General features: G+C 32.6%; 1 protein-coding gene across 4 annotated transcripts in view; it reads left to right on the forward strand.

The window, feature by feature from the left end:
* Positions 1-13,829, forward strand: part of LRRIQ1 (leucine rich repeats and IQ motif containing 1) — a 99,422-nt gene that overhangs the window by 14,853 nt on the left and 70,740 nt on the right. For all 4 annotated transcript variants that reach the window (XM_025154558.3, XM_040655079.2, XM_040655065.2 and 1 more), the window contains exons 11-15: positions 858-1,051; positions 1,783-1,910; positions 8,113-8,186; positions 8,971-9,064; positions 12,560-12,736. In XM_025154558.3, coding sequence (XP_025010326.2) covers positions 858-1,051; positions 1,783-1,910; positions 8,113-8,186; positions 8,971-9,064; positions 12,560-12,736 — 667 coding nt within the window. The remainder of the gene's footprint in view (positions 1-857; positions 1,052-1,782; positions 1,911-8,112; positions 8,187-8,970; positions 9,065-12,559; positions 12,737-13,829) is intronic.

Below are 13,829 nucleotides of genomic sequence, written 5' to 3' on the forward strand. Positions count from 1 at the left end.
TTTTTATTCTTACTTGAACATGGAAAAAAGAAAATATAGAGCTGGATCTTGAAGTATTATACTATGATAGTATGTCATGGGTATGCTTTAATTTCTTTTAGAATAATTAAAAATCTGTATATTTATTATCTGAAACACTGTTTTTAAGTTATAACACATAACATCTGATATTTTATGTACAGGATGTTGTCTCTTTAATATTCAGTGTGTTATGTGATTGCATTATGTTGACTGAATGCTTCCTATTTTTAAAATTACTGTGATTTGACGGCCTGTTGTTTTTAACTGCACTGCTAGCCTTGGTATTTAATCTTTCACTTCTTTTTTGTCCTTATTTTTTCCTTTCCATATTCTAAATAATTGATAGTGCAAGATGGTCTTCAGTCTCATAATCTAGTTTATTCCCTGAAGTTTATTCACTTCTGCAAAGCTTGTGCAGCTTGCTTATGGAAACTTCGGGTAAGGTTAAAATGAGACAAAGTATTACGTCAAACCTGTGAAGATTACTTGAAAGAAAAGTACATTCAGAACTATGTTGTTGTGTGTTGTAATAACTAATGACAGTTATTAATTGCTCAAGCATAGTAAGTGCAGTTTATCAGTTAAAAAAATGTTCTTTTCCAAGGGGTTTGTAAACTGGTCTATTACTTAGTTAATAGGATCAGAAATTTATGAACTACATACATCGTATTTTTGATAGAGTCAAATGCAGATAATTTTTTAAAACTTGTATACAACTAAGCCTAATCATTACTATATATAACATGAGTATATTGAAACCTCTTTTCTTGGTAAGTAGAAACTAGCTTTTTCTATTTTAGCATGGCTTAATTCAGGTTATATCTTTTAATTTTCAGGTGGTTTGGAATCACTGAAAAACCTTCAGCAATTAACTGTGGATCATAATCAGTTAATTAGCACAAAAGGTCTTTGTGAAGTACCTACTCTCATACATCTGGACTGTTCTTTCAATCATCTCACACAAGTTGAAGGCATTGAGAGTTGTGGACTACTTCAAATTCTGAAGTTACACAGCAATAACCTTCAGGAGGTAAAATCCTTGAATTAAGTGATTGTTTATTGTATCTACATCTTCCTTAATAGTAATGTCATTCAGTCTGTTGATCATGTGTGCACTGTTTGCCAGGGATATTAGTTGTTTGTTGGTTGTTTTTGTTTTCCTTATAGAGATTTTTCAAAGACAAAAATTGCCATCAGTGGTAACTGAGTATTTTTTTGCTCCTTGGAAAATTGGACACTCAATAATTGTATTTTATATCCCTCAGTAATTATACTTCCTTCATTGGTTTGACACATGTAGTCTTCAGTTTGTATCATGCAATAATGATTGTTTAAAATGTCACAAAATACTATTGTCATTCCTGATGTCATACCAGTTTAGGTTACTTTCAGGAATGACTGAATAGAAAGGTAGTTTGCTAAGTAGACAATTAATCATCTTTACTGCTAATGATTCTCTTACACAAGTGGGAGCAAAAAACTATTATCAATAAGCAGCAGAAATGAAATATTAAGAGTAAGGCTCTTGACTCCCTTTTTGGGAATTTTTTCTTGACTCTTCAAACTATGTGGAGAACATTGAAAAATATTTACCACCTGATTTGTAGCAATTGTTTGACAACTAGTGAGTACATAATATGAAATTGATATGAATAATATGAAATTGATTTAATAATGATTGATGAAAAGCATGTGGTAAAAATTCTGCTGTTGTTTCTCTAACTTATATTGTTTTTAAATAATATTCTCTTCTCTACTTAGTTTCCAAGGCTGGAAAATCATGTTCTGCTGAGAGAACTATATTTGGATGACAATAGCATTTCTTCTGTGAGAATGCTTTCTTTATATTGGTTGCCACTACTGCAGATTCTTTTGTTGTCTCACAATAGGTAAAAAAGAAAGATTCTTTCATTACTGTAGTAGAAACAGAGCAATTTACTAACATAACACTTACCTAATAAGTATAATTCTCAGTATGCTTAAAATATCACCATCTTTTTCAGATATTCTTGGAATGCATGTTGTTGACAAGTTATGGCACTGGCTACCTTTAATTATGAAAATTCATAACAGCAATAAACATGAAAAGTATTTTTTGTATTAGATGTTATATTACAATAATTTTTTAGCATTGCAACTTTATAAAAGCCATAGTTCCTTTTTTTTTTCTTTTGCAATTGTTTCTAGAGTATGTCTGTCAAACTTTATATTTCTCAGCTAGTTTATTCAAAACAGACTTTAAATGCTATTTTGAATATAACTACTAGAGCTAAAATGTATAAGTTTGAATGTTCATTAGGCTGTTTTTTTATTTCATATACATGATGTATGAATGTTCCTAAAACCAAGTTTTAGTACTGCATGCCTTCTTTCATTCTTCAGTGTAAGGGTTCAGTTTGAAGGCATAGATTATTAAAGAAGGATCCAAACAAGCATCATAAAACTAGATGATGCTCTGAAGTATTACATAACTGTCTTTCTTTTCCATTTTATGGGCTAATCTGTATATCTGTGGAATTAGAATGACCAGATTCTCAGGAGTGTTAAAAAAAAAAAAAAAAGAAAAAAAGAATAATTGTAAAAAATGTATTTTCTTCTTGTGATATGTTTACTCTGACTAGGATTTGTCTCACCTAAACACATAGAACATACTGTTACACACAATATACAGAATATGTTCTCTGAATTAATGGGGTTTTTTGGGGGGTTGATTTTTTACATTTAGTTATGGCTATGTCTGTAATGAAAAATTTTCAAAACCGCATGAAGACAAAATCTTAAGAACCAGGTTTTGTTGGTCTGACTGTGTAGATCTACCTTATGTCACATGATCTTACACTTTTATTTACTATCCATTGCACTACTTTGTTTGTCCAGTGGCCACACTGTCTGATCTACTAAAGTTCTTCTGCTGATCTGAGAGAAAGCACATATTTATGGATGAGCAAACTGCAAATTAGCAAAACAAAACAAAGCACCAATTCTCTTTATTTTCTTAATGTATCTATACTTTATATCAAATCTTTGAGACAAACAAGGCAAGATAAATGCACATTAAAGGCCTCCAGATTCCTGGCGTTTCGGTAGCCTGAACTTTTACACCCGCTTTATGTATGCTTATAAGCAGCTCCATATGTGTGTGGTATAGCATTAGTGACACAATGTTCAGTATAGCAACAGTGAATATAATGGAGTAATCTGTTGAAAGAAAAGCTGTTTCTTTACTTTCATCCTGCAACTAGTACTATTTTGTGATTTTTTTAATTATCTTTTTTTTTTTTTTTTTTTTTTTTAAGAATGCATTGAGTGCCATTTTATTTTTACTGGTTGCAGGAAGCCTGTTTAGTTGTAATACTGCAAATCTGTATTTTTTTAAAAAATGAAGTACTGCAAAAAGAAAATATTTACACTAATTTACAGATCTTTTTGTTGTTGTTGTTATTTATTTCTGAGATGTTTTGTATCATAAACCCAAAATTGCTAAAGATAGAACTACAAAAATATGTTGTTTTTTTTTAAACCTACAGTGTAGCAACAAGGAATTAACCGTGTTGACTACATGTTAGTGTTAATTCTGTGTTGAACTACATGTTCATCAAATATAAAACTGCCACCAATTTTTCCACAAAATGAGTATTTTGCTGTGTCTTTTGAACAAGGAGCATGTAGTTGGTTGATACACAGTTGACCGAAGTCAGTGGTGAATACCTACTTGGCTTTGTTACGCAGCACTGTGTCTATGAAGATATGCACTTTCTTTTAGAGCAGCTGGAAAGCACAAACATTCAGTTAGTTTTAAAAATGAACATTTTCTTTTTTCTTATACTGTATAATACTGATAAAGATTTAGGTATGCATGAAAAAAAATACATGCACAGTAAGATTTCATGTGATATTTCTATTTACAGGTAATGTCATTTAATTCTGTAGCTTATTGGTTAATTTATTTTTCAATTAAAAAAAGTTCTACAAAGTGACACTTAATCAATCTGCTCTTCAATTAGTCTTCACATTTTTTGTGCAGCATCACAATAGACAAATATATCCCTCTTAATTTGTTTTAGTATGCCCAAATTCCTTTTGCTTTCTGTTGTTTTCATTATGATAACTTAAGTGTGATATATAAAGAATTAATATTAAAGTAATGCAGTCAGCTGCAATATTACTGTGCCATCTGGGAAACTGATTTGACAAGGATTAAATTCTTTCTGAACTTGTTGCTCATGCGTTATTGGAACTAAATACATACTACTTAATAGATTTTTTAAAATAGAAACGCTAAAAGAAAAGACAGATTAATTATTTCTTCATGCATATTGTTTTCCCTTCTTAAATATACATAGTATGTGTTTTTTCACCTATTTTCTCGCTGTCATTGTAAGGCATTCTGTTTTAAGAATTTAACAAATTTTCCAGAGTCAGCGTAATGTGTGAAAGTGTCATAGAATATTGAATCCAGTCAATCCTGAAGAAGTTATACTTACTTACAGTGTTGTGTCCTGTACTTCCCCACTCTCTTCTTCTTCTTAATCTAGACTTTTTTTAAAATCATTTTCAGTAATTTTTTGCTGATCATATGTTTATCTCTAAGTCTGTAGCACCATGTGCAATACTGATGAAGGGTACTTCTTACTAGGCTATTCATGGAAAGAAAAAGTAAATAACTGACAGATTAACTACCTTGTAGTTAATTATTAATTTAAGATATGATGAATATTGATAATTAAAGTGTTCTTACGCTTAAACTGTGGAAAAGAAATAAACATTACATAAATATCTGGATTAACATACTTTTTTTTTTTTTAATTATCTTTCCCTTCTTATGAATATCAGTGACTTTTTTTTTTTTTTTTTTTTTTTTTTGACTATGGAAAAGCTGACTGAGGGCAAGATTTGGACCATCCTAGAGTTACTGCTATCTGTGTTAAGAAAAGCAGTTTTCATTTTCTGTTGCATACTTGCTACTATTCTAATCTCTTAAATCCTTTTTTCTGACAGGTTTTTTGTTTTGTTTTGTTTGTTGTTGTTGTTTTGTTTTGTTTTGTGGCTATCTATGTCCTGTCCTGCTACAACCCTAAATGGGAGCAGAAAGATGGAAACTATCGCTTGCTTTTTTTTCAAATATATTTTACTTTTGTGTCTTCTTTGTAATTTATATCTCTCATATGCCCTGGGCTAATGTGACAAGGTCAAGTAGTATTAAGTTTTCGATAATGTCCTTTGTCTTTCTGGTTTGAATTTTCTTAGGGGAAAAAAAATTAACAAAGAATGTCAGTGAAAGGAAAGCTAGAGAATGACAGGAAAATGTTTTAACTCTCATAATGCCAACAGCAGGCAAGGATAGTCTGGCAGTCAAATAGAATTCCTCATTCACCACACCGTACACTTAGAGAGTTCCACGAGCCCAACTCACCAAAAATAAAATATTGAAGTATCATTTGTAGAAAGAAGAGTATTGTAAAAGTAGTGTTTCAGTTGCTCATATCAAGTTTGACATTTATTTTCCTAGATTCCTAGATATTCTTGAATATGTGAATGTACAAGTGTAATCTGTGTCATGGATTTTCAGTCTTTCAGCCTTACTATAATTATATCTGATATAAGTATTAAACACTGTGTATATATTGTGTAATTGACTGATCATGAGATCCTAAAATGCTGATATTTCCTGTACTGAGTACAAAGCTTCTTAAGAGGCTTAATGATTTTTTTAATTAATGCCTCTTCATATTTTATTTGGTTCTGTGGAAAACCAGTAGGGAGGTGATAGAACTAAACAGAATTAGAACGAGGCCAACTTTAAAATATGGTTTGAGAAACGAATTGAAGTGTAATGACACATGCTCAATTGGTTTTATTTCTGTTTCTCTGAATTTACTATTAATATATTGTCATATATAAATACGTTTATGCCAATGAGGATGAGGAAGTTTTGTTTTGCTTTGTTTGCATATATAGTAATTATCAAAAAGAATAAGAAATCCGCAACCAGTGCTTTGTCAAGAATTTAACCAGAATTAAGTCCAGCACTGTATTTTTGTTCTAATGCCTGTACCAGAAAACAAGATATAGTCACACATTTCATAGAATCATAGAATCGCTAAGGTTGGAAACGACCCACAGGATCATCCAGTCCAACCATTCACCCATTACCAATGGTTCTCACTAAACCATGTCCCTCAACACAACATCCAAACGCTCTTTGAACACCTCCAGGGTCAATGACGCCACCACCTCTCTGGGCAGCCCATTCCAGTGCCTGACCACCCTTTCAGAGAAGTAGTATTTCCTAATGTCCAGCCTGAACCTTCCCTGGTGCAGCTTGAAGCCATTCCCTCTAGTCCTATCACTAGTCACCCGAGAGAAGAGGCTGACCTCCAGTTCACTACAACCTCCCATCAGGTAGTTATAGAGAGCAATAAGGTCTCCCCTGAGGCTCCTCTTCTCTAGACTGAACAATCCCAGCTCCTTCAGCCGCTCCTCATAAGGCCTGTGCTCCAGACCCCTCACCAGCTTTGTTGCCCTTCTCTGGACAAGCTCCAGGGCCTCGATGTTTTCCTTACAGCGAGGGGCCCAAAACTGGGCACAGTACTCGAGGTGCGGCCTCACCAGTGCTGAGTACAGGGGGACAATTACTTCCCTGTTCCTGCTGGCCACACTATTTCTGATACAAGCCAGGATGCCATTGGCCTTCTTGGCCACCTGGGCACACTGCTGGCTCATGTTCAGTCTAGCATCAATCAACACCCCCAGGTCCATTTCCTCTATACAGTCTTCCAGCCACTCTGCCCCAAGCCTGTAGCGTTGCCTGGGGTTATTGTGGCCAAAGTGCAGGACCTGGCATTTGGTCTTGTTGAATCTCATCCCATTTCAGCAACAAGCATTTTTGGCACTGAACAATTGTAAATTTATATAGTAAGTAGGTTACAGATTTTGATTGGGCATGTTTCTGACCATAGGAATTGTGATTTAGATAATAGGTAAATAATATTGCTATGAAAAAATACTGCTTCCCATGAAGATTAACCATTATAAAATGACCACACCCAGTGCCATTTGCAACACCATTCTTCTACTATCATCCTTGTAGGAACTGAATAAGTTGCCTAAAAGTATGTTTTTAAAAAATATAGTTGATTTTGTGTGTGTTTATGCATAAACATTCAAGTTTTAGTTGAAGATTTTTAACGTCCCGATTTTTATTTTTTCCTTCCCCATATGTATTTAACATAAATCAAAAGTAACTTTTTAAATCTGAAATGTAATATTTGGAAACAGCCTTGCAAGCTGACTGAACAGTTTAACATTTATTCTTATTTACAAACTTCATTGGTGTAATTAAACAAGCCTTTAATAATATTTATTGATAACAATATTAATAGTTATGGTAATACCCAGTCCAAGATCCTTTGTACAGATGAACATCAGCTTAGTTTCCTTGTTTATTCTTCAGCACTACAAATAGGAATTTTGTCATGGTCTTGGTACTGCTTTGTTGTGCAAGACAAGCTCCAAAGCAAGAAGTACATTTTTGTAGCTGTCTGTGCAACTGGCTCTTTATTGACACTGTCTTACGGAAATACTGAAAGAGAGGGAGTGCTAAGAAGAAAGAGCAAACTTGACCATTTAGGAAATACAACTTTGAAAAAAATTACATTAGTTTTTGGATCTAAGAAGTGATGAGTGAAAAAGAGAAACAAACTGATGATAAATGAAGGAAATGGGCTGGGGAAAAGTAGATTTTATTTCCTCTCCCAGGTTTGGGTCTTCTGTGTTATTCTAGCTTTCATGCTTAAAGAAAAGCTAATTGAACTTTTCAAATTTTACAAGTCTTCAGATCCTTGGAACTATTAAAAAAAAAAAATAGATTGAATTATTTACTGGATGAAAAAAAAAATAGTAGCAATTAAGTAGCAAAACTTGACCTGCTGTGAAGGCAAAGAAGTGCTTTTGAGTTAAAGGAGGAATTTTGGTCATTAATTCTAGCACCTTGGATAGCTGAATGAGTTAGTTTTAATAAATGTAAAATATTCTGGTGCATGTGTATTTATTAATTCTTTAATTGAAAACAAAATTCTCTTTTCTTCTTAGCTTAACTGAGCTTGTACCTTTAAATTCATTTGTATCTTTGGAAAAGCTGGATATCAAAAATAACTGCTTATCAGGTGAGTTCGTAGAATCATAGAATGATTTGTGTTGAAAGGGACCTTTAAGATCATCTAGTTCCAGCCCCCCTGCTATAGACAAAGACACTTCCCTCTAGACCAGGTTGCTCAGAGGCCCATCCAGCCTGGTCTTGAATGCCTCCGGGGAGTGGGCATCCACAGTTTCTCTTGCAACCTGTTCCAGTGTCTCACAGTAAAGAATTTCCTCCTAATATTTTGTCTAAATCTACTACCTTCCAGTTTAAAGCTGTTTTTCTCATCCTGTTCCTTCTTGCCTTTTTAAAAAATCCTTCCCCAGCTTTCTTGTAGCTCACCTTCAGGTACTAGAAGGTTGCTATAAGGTCCCCCTGAGCCTTCTCTTCTCCAGGCTGAAAAGCCCCAACTCTCCCAGCCTGTCCCCGTGGGGGAGGTGTTCCAGCACTCTGATATTCTTCTTAGCCCTCCTCTGGACCTACTCCAACATTGCTGTGTAGAAAACATTAAGAGTTGTATAAAAAACATTTTAAAAAGCCATACAAACAAGAAGTTATAAATTACATTATAAATTAGTTGAATATTGATTATTCTAAGTATATATAGTTCAAATATTATTTATGAGACATACAGAAAATATTTATATATTTTTCAAACGTAGATGTTCTAGGTATTGCTAATAATTGTACTGTATCGGTAACAAGATTGTTTGCAATGCATCTTAGTTTTGGTGTTGTTTGTGATTTTCACTAGAAACAGTGCTGTTCCACATTCAAATTTATATCTTATTTTCTTTCCTACTTGATCACAGACCTTAAAAGTGTCATTGCATGCTTAAGTGGATGCATTAATCTAAGGGAGTTGTCACTCACTGGAAATCCTCTTCTCCAAGAAAGGAACTGGAGGTAAAAAAAAATAAATGAATCTACTAAATTTAAAATAAGAAAAAAGAAACAGTACAAAACTGTTAATAAATGCTTTTAGTCAAAATATATTAAGTTTGACTCTCCAAATAAATGTTCAGATTACTCTTCACTTAGTTTTATGCACCATGAATGTACTTCTAGTGTAATCTTTCTAAACCTCTGACAACATTCACAATGTATAGCGTAAGTACTTATTTATATGTATATATATATATGCACTGACACTTTTATGTTAGTGTAAATATAATTTTGATTAAAAGGCTTAATGATTTTTCATGTGGAAAAAAATGTTAGGGCAGTGTTTGCCTCTTAGAGATGTTTGTTTGGGCTGGACTTTTGTGAATGTAAATATGCATCTTTTCATCAGTCTCCTTAGAAACAGAAAGACCCACATAAATATGTGGCCAAGAGAATACTGAGATGTCATATGGCATGATATCTTGGAGAAATACATATTATTTCAACTATTAATCATTCTACACTGGTAATTAATTTAAAAGGAGGCTAGTAGTTAGTTAACCTTTCTCTGATTAGTGATCAGATAATCTTCTGGAACTCTGGAAAAATATGCCAACTGTGGGACTAATAATGGTAAGTCCCATTCTGTAGTAGAAAGGAGATTATAGAACCTAGTGTAAGTAGCAAAGGCATTAAGACTGTATCTTCAGTTGCAAACTGATATTATTCTCCTAAAACTGTTTGCTGTCATCTACTTGCTTATTTTTTCATGAGTTCAAATAGCTTTTAAGACAATATCATTTTTGATAGATGGAGGTTTGATTTATAAATATATATATTTTCATATATTTCTATATATGAAAATATATATATTTAGTAGAAGTCTCCTGGTTTGTTGATAATTTTGTTATATGAAATCCAATATGTAAGCCAATCCATGAACACTTAAAAGATTCTGAGAGAACAATTCGGTTCAAGTACAGCAGCAGTCAATGTACAGTGTGCTCTCTTCTCTAGAATTACTGCTTTGTAGAACACAGGCCATTGGGAGCAGAAAGATAAGTTGGAAATGCAATTTTAGACTTTAGGTGGTGTTTCAGGTGTATGTTGTAGAAGTAGAGTGTAAACTCTTACTGTGATTCCATTAAATGTACAATGAAGTTTTTTAATCAGTCATCCCAGCTAAGGAAGTCAAGTATCTACCTAGACAAGTTGAACTTTCTTTTCAGATGCAATAAGAAGAGACTGATGTTTTGATGAAGGAAAGTACTATCAAAGTCTGTAATTCAAAAATTATTATTTTTTAAACCAAAGGTGATCAGATCCTTTTTTAAAAAAGTTGTCAGCTTAGAACAATTTCTTCTCAAATGACAGAAGTATGCTCCTAGTAGTACTACATATATTTGATCTCTACTTAGTATATAAGATCACTTCCACAAACATTTACTTCACTGTTTATGTAGGTAATATTTTTTTATAATTAAAACTAGTTCTCCTGTAATTGCAGGACCGTTAAACATGAGAGTTTACACTGCAGCATTACATAAGAATGTGTTTAAATTGTATACGTATTTGATACTTTAGATTGCCTAAGTATAATATCAGTGTTTAGGGTATTTGTTGGCTGTACAAATAACTTCCTGTGGGTTTTTGGTTGTTAGGTTTGTTGGGGTTTTTTTCCCTTTAATGAACAGACTTATTTATATTTCCATGGTTCATGCAGGTAATTTTGTGAATAAAGTTCAGTGACTGTGACAGTATATTATATTCTCATCTGCATTGCTTTAGTTCCTACTTTTTGAGAGAATTAACTGTTATTTTCCTTGTAATCTTGAGGGGAATAGCTTTCTGAATTCCCATTAAACTATATGAACAGACACTTTGGCTTACTTGACCCAATACACCTTTTGTGATTAAACAAGAGATTCATTTGTCTCAAGGATTTAAAGTACGAGATATGGCAAAATATTGATTTGCTGAATACAGCATTGACTGTAACTTCAAGCAGTATGTTCCATTGAACTTTACATAACCTCTTGATACCAACAAAGGAATTAGTTGTAAAATTTTCCAATCAGATTATTACTTTCATGTCCAGTCAGTGATAACACCAACAAAATTGAAGTAGTAAGAAATCACTTTTTAAAAATTAAACCCTTGGATCAGTCTGAGCACTCCTATGGGAATGTGTTTCAATGCTGTGATGATTAATAGAGACTCTTAAGTGACAGAATATTCACCAGGAAGTTTTCACTAAGTGAAATATTGGCTCAGCCCTTCTCCAAGAAAAGCCCAGCTGGAAAAACTAGCACTGAGATCCCATAGCTCTAAGAGACAATACTTCCAGCATCAATCACCTTTGATATGGCACTTTTAAAAAGTTTCACTATTCAGAATCTGCTTTGGTAATTTTTCCCTGTATGTTCAAGGATTGTCTGTCTAAAGTTATCATTTTATTTCAAATCTATTTCTGGCAGTATTGTTCCTAAGTTAAGAAATACTGGAAAAGGAAAGTTTCGTATTTGCAAAAACCTAATAATCTATTCTACTGAACCACATTTTGGAGTTTTCTAACTCACTCATAGAAACTTCTACTAATTTTAAATGTAGTGTATACTATCTGAGCTAATTAATAGTCCTTCACCTTCACAGAGAATAGTCAGGGAGTTCTAACATTTTGAAAGCAGTATTATCTCTTTTTATAGCAAAGAAACATATAGCCTACAGTAGATAATTTTTCCTGTGTATCAATAACCTAATGAAAATATTGGGTGTTGATGCATTGCTTTAAATACTTTTGCAATATTAAAATTTTAAAGAAACTTAAACTAGTATAAGAAACATGTAAAATAAAATCACAGAATATAGTAACCTAAAAGTGAGAGAAATGGTAAGTAGCAGATATTATTTTCTTTCTTACATAAGTGGCCCCTACTGTCATAAAAGGAAAATGTTATCTCTTTTGTCATCCCTTTCACGGACCCAAGTTCAAAGGTGCATTTTTTCCTGTCGATCACACTGACCATCATATTGCTTTATGTAAATTATTATGCAAATGATTATGGTATTAAGATTGGCAATATTTTATATTCAATGCAATTTTTAAATCTAAGCCTCTAAATCAGTAAAAATCAGTACTATACAGTCGTATGACACAGTTTGCTATGTTGCCTACTAATCACATACCTTGCAGGTGCTTACACACAGGAGTGTCAGATTTTCCTGTTGATCAGGCAGGTGAAGTACTAGACATAATGAACATATTTCTGACCTTCCTATGTTCAGTATTTCAGCAGTGTATACCAACAATGTATTGCTAAGAAAGTGATTCTTTGTATCAGTTCCAAGGTTTATTAATGATAATTTTCTTAGTTAATATATTTATATATGAAATAAGAGTACATACAAATTATTTTATAACTATCATAATGTTCTGCCTTGTTATATGTTTTTATCACTAAGGTGGAATTTTTAACTTCTTTTAAAATGAAAAAAAATGACTTTTTCTTTTTTAAGGCCTTCCCTATGTAAGATCCTTTCTAGGTTACAGTTTCTTGATGGTGAAAACGTACATTATAATACTTTACCCACAACTGAAAGAATCGAAGCATCAGAATCAAGAACTTTTCTGGAACTTTGTCAAGTTCAAATTGAAGAAAATGTTTTACTAAAAAAAAAGGTTGTCGAAGAGGGGTATGTATTTATTTGAATATAAATTGCTTGAAGAAATATGTTTTAATGTTCTCAGTATAGTTCTCTATGTTCTTCTTATGAATTTTACTTAACATTTTATGTTAATTTATGTTAAGAAAGAGATTAAGATCACTGACTTCAATGCAAGGAATATTTCAGACATTAATATATCTGTTGGTCTTGACTTCTGTTGTTTTAAGTATGAGAGAACAGATTATTCAACTCAAAAGATTCTTGAGGTAATAGCAGTTGGATGAGTTCTTACACACAACATAGTGCAGTAGAAGGTTAATATGGTATCTTAAATCATGGAAGTGATATAATCATATTAGCATGACTTTCAGCTTCAGCTTAACCAAACCTAGTTTGGATATAAGTGCTTTGATTTTTTTTTTTTCCTACATTTTAGACTGTTCTTATTCTAAATGATTGGAAAGCTGAAAAAGTTTCATTCTGCTTTCTCTTAAGGAGATGAGTCATATGTATTTGTTCATAGTTCTTGATTTTTATCAAGCTTGCTACTTCTTTATTACCACAATTAGTTGTCCTAAATGTCCTTGTCATTTATACCTCTTATCTTTTCATTGCTTTGCAATATACAGATATCACAAACCACTCATATTTTCGCATTTGTGTATATTGTCCATTTTCTTCTTTCTTAGATCTTTTACATTGTCTATCAGATTTTACAATATCCTTGTACTTCTTTTAATATCTGAGTTCTCTGATGATGTTTGGAGATAAAATTTCCTTGATCATGCCAGGTACTGAACATTCACCCAGAACAGGTGGAGCTTGTGACATTTGACAATACTTTAGTCTAAATTTCTGCTTGCGTAATTTGTTAGGCCAGGAAAATTACCCACAATTTTTCAGCATCTAGCTATTACATACTGTGTCTTGCTAATATTTAGAGGGATTTTATTTTGATTTATTGTTGGATGTTTTTAAAGTGCAGTAAAATCTTCATTGTTCACAGAACTGAAATTTCTTTGAAAAGATACTCATAGCAAGAATTAGATTAAAATTAGTTTGGGAGAAATTATGAAGTTTTCTTTGACAGATGAACTGTTTAGATGGCTCTTGGTACTCA

This window comes from Gallus gallus, chromosome 1 (assembly GCF_016699485.2).
Source record: "Gallus gallus isolate bGalGal1 chromosome 1, bGalGal1.mat.broiler.GRCg7b, whole genome shotgun sequence".
NCBI lineage: Eukaryota > Metazoa > Chordata > Aves > Galliformes > Phasianidae > Gallus > Gallus gallus.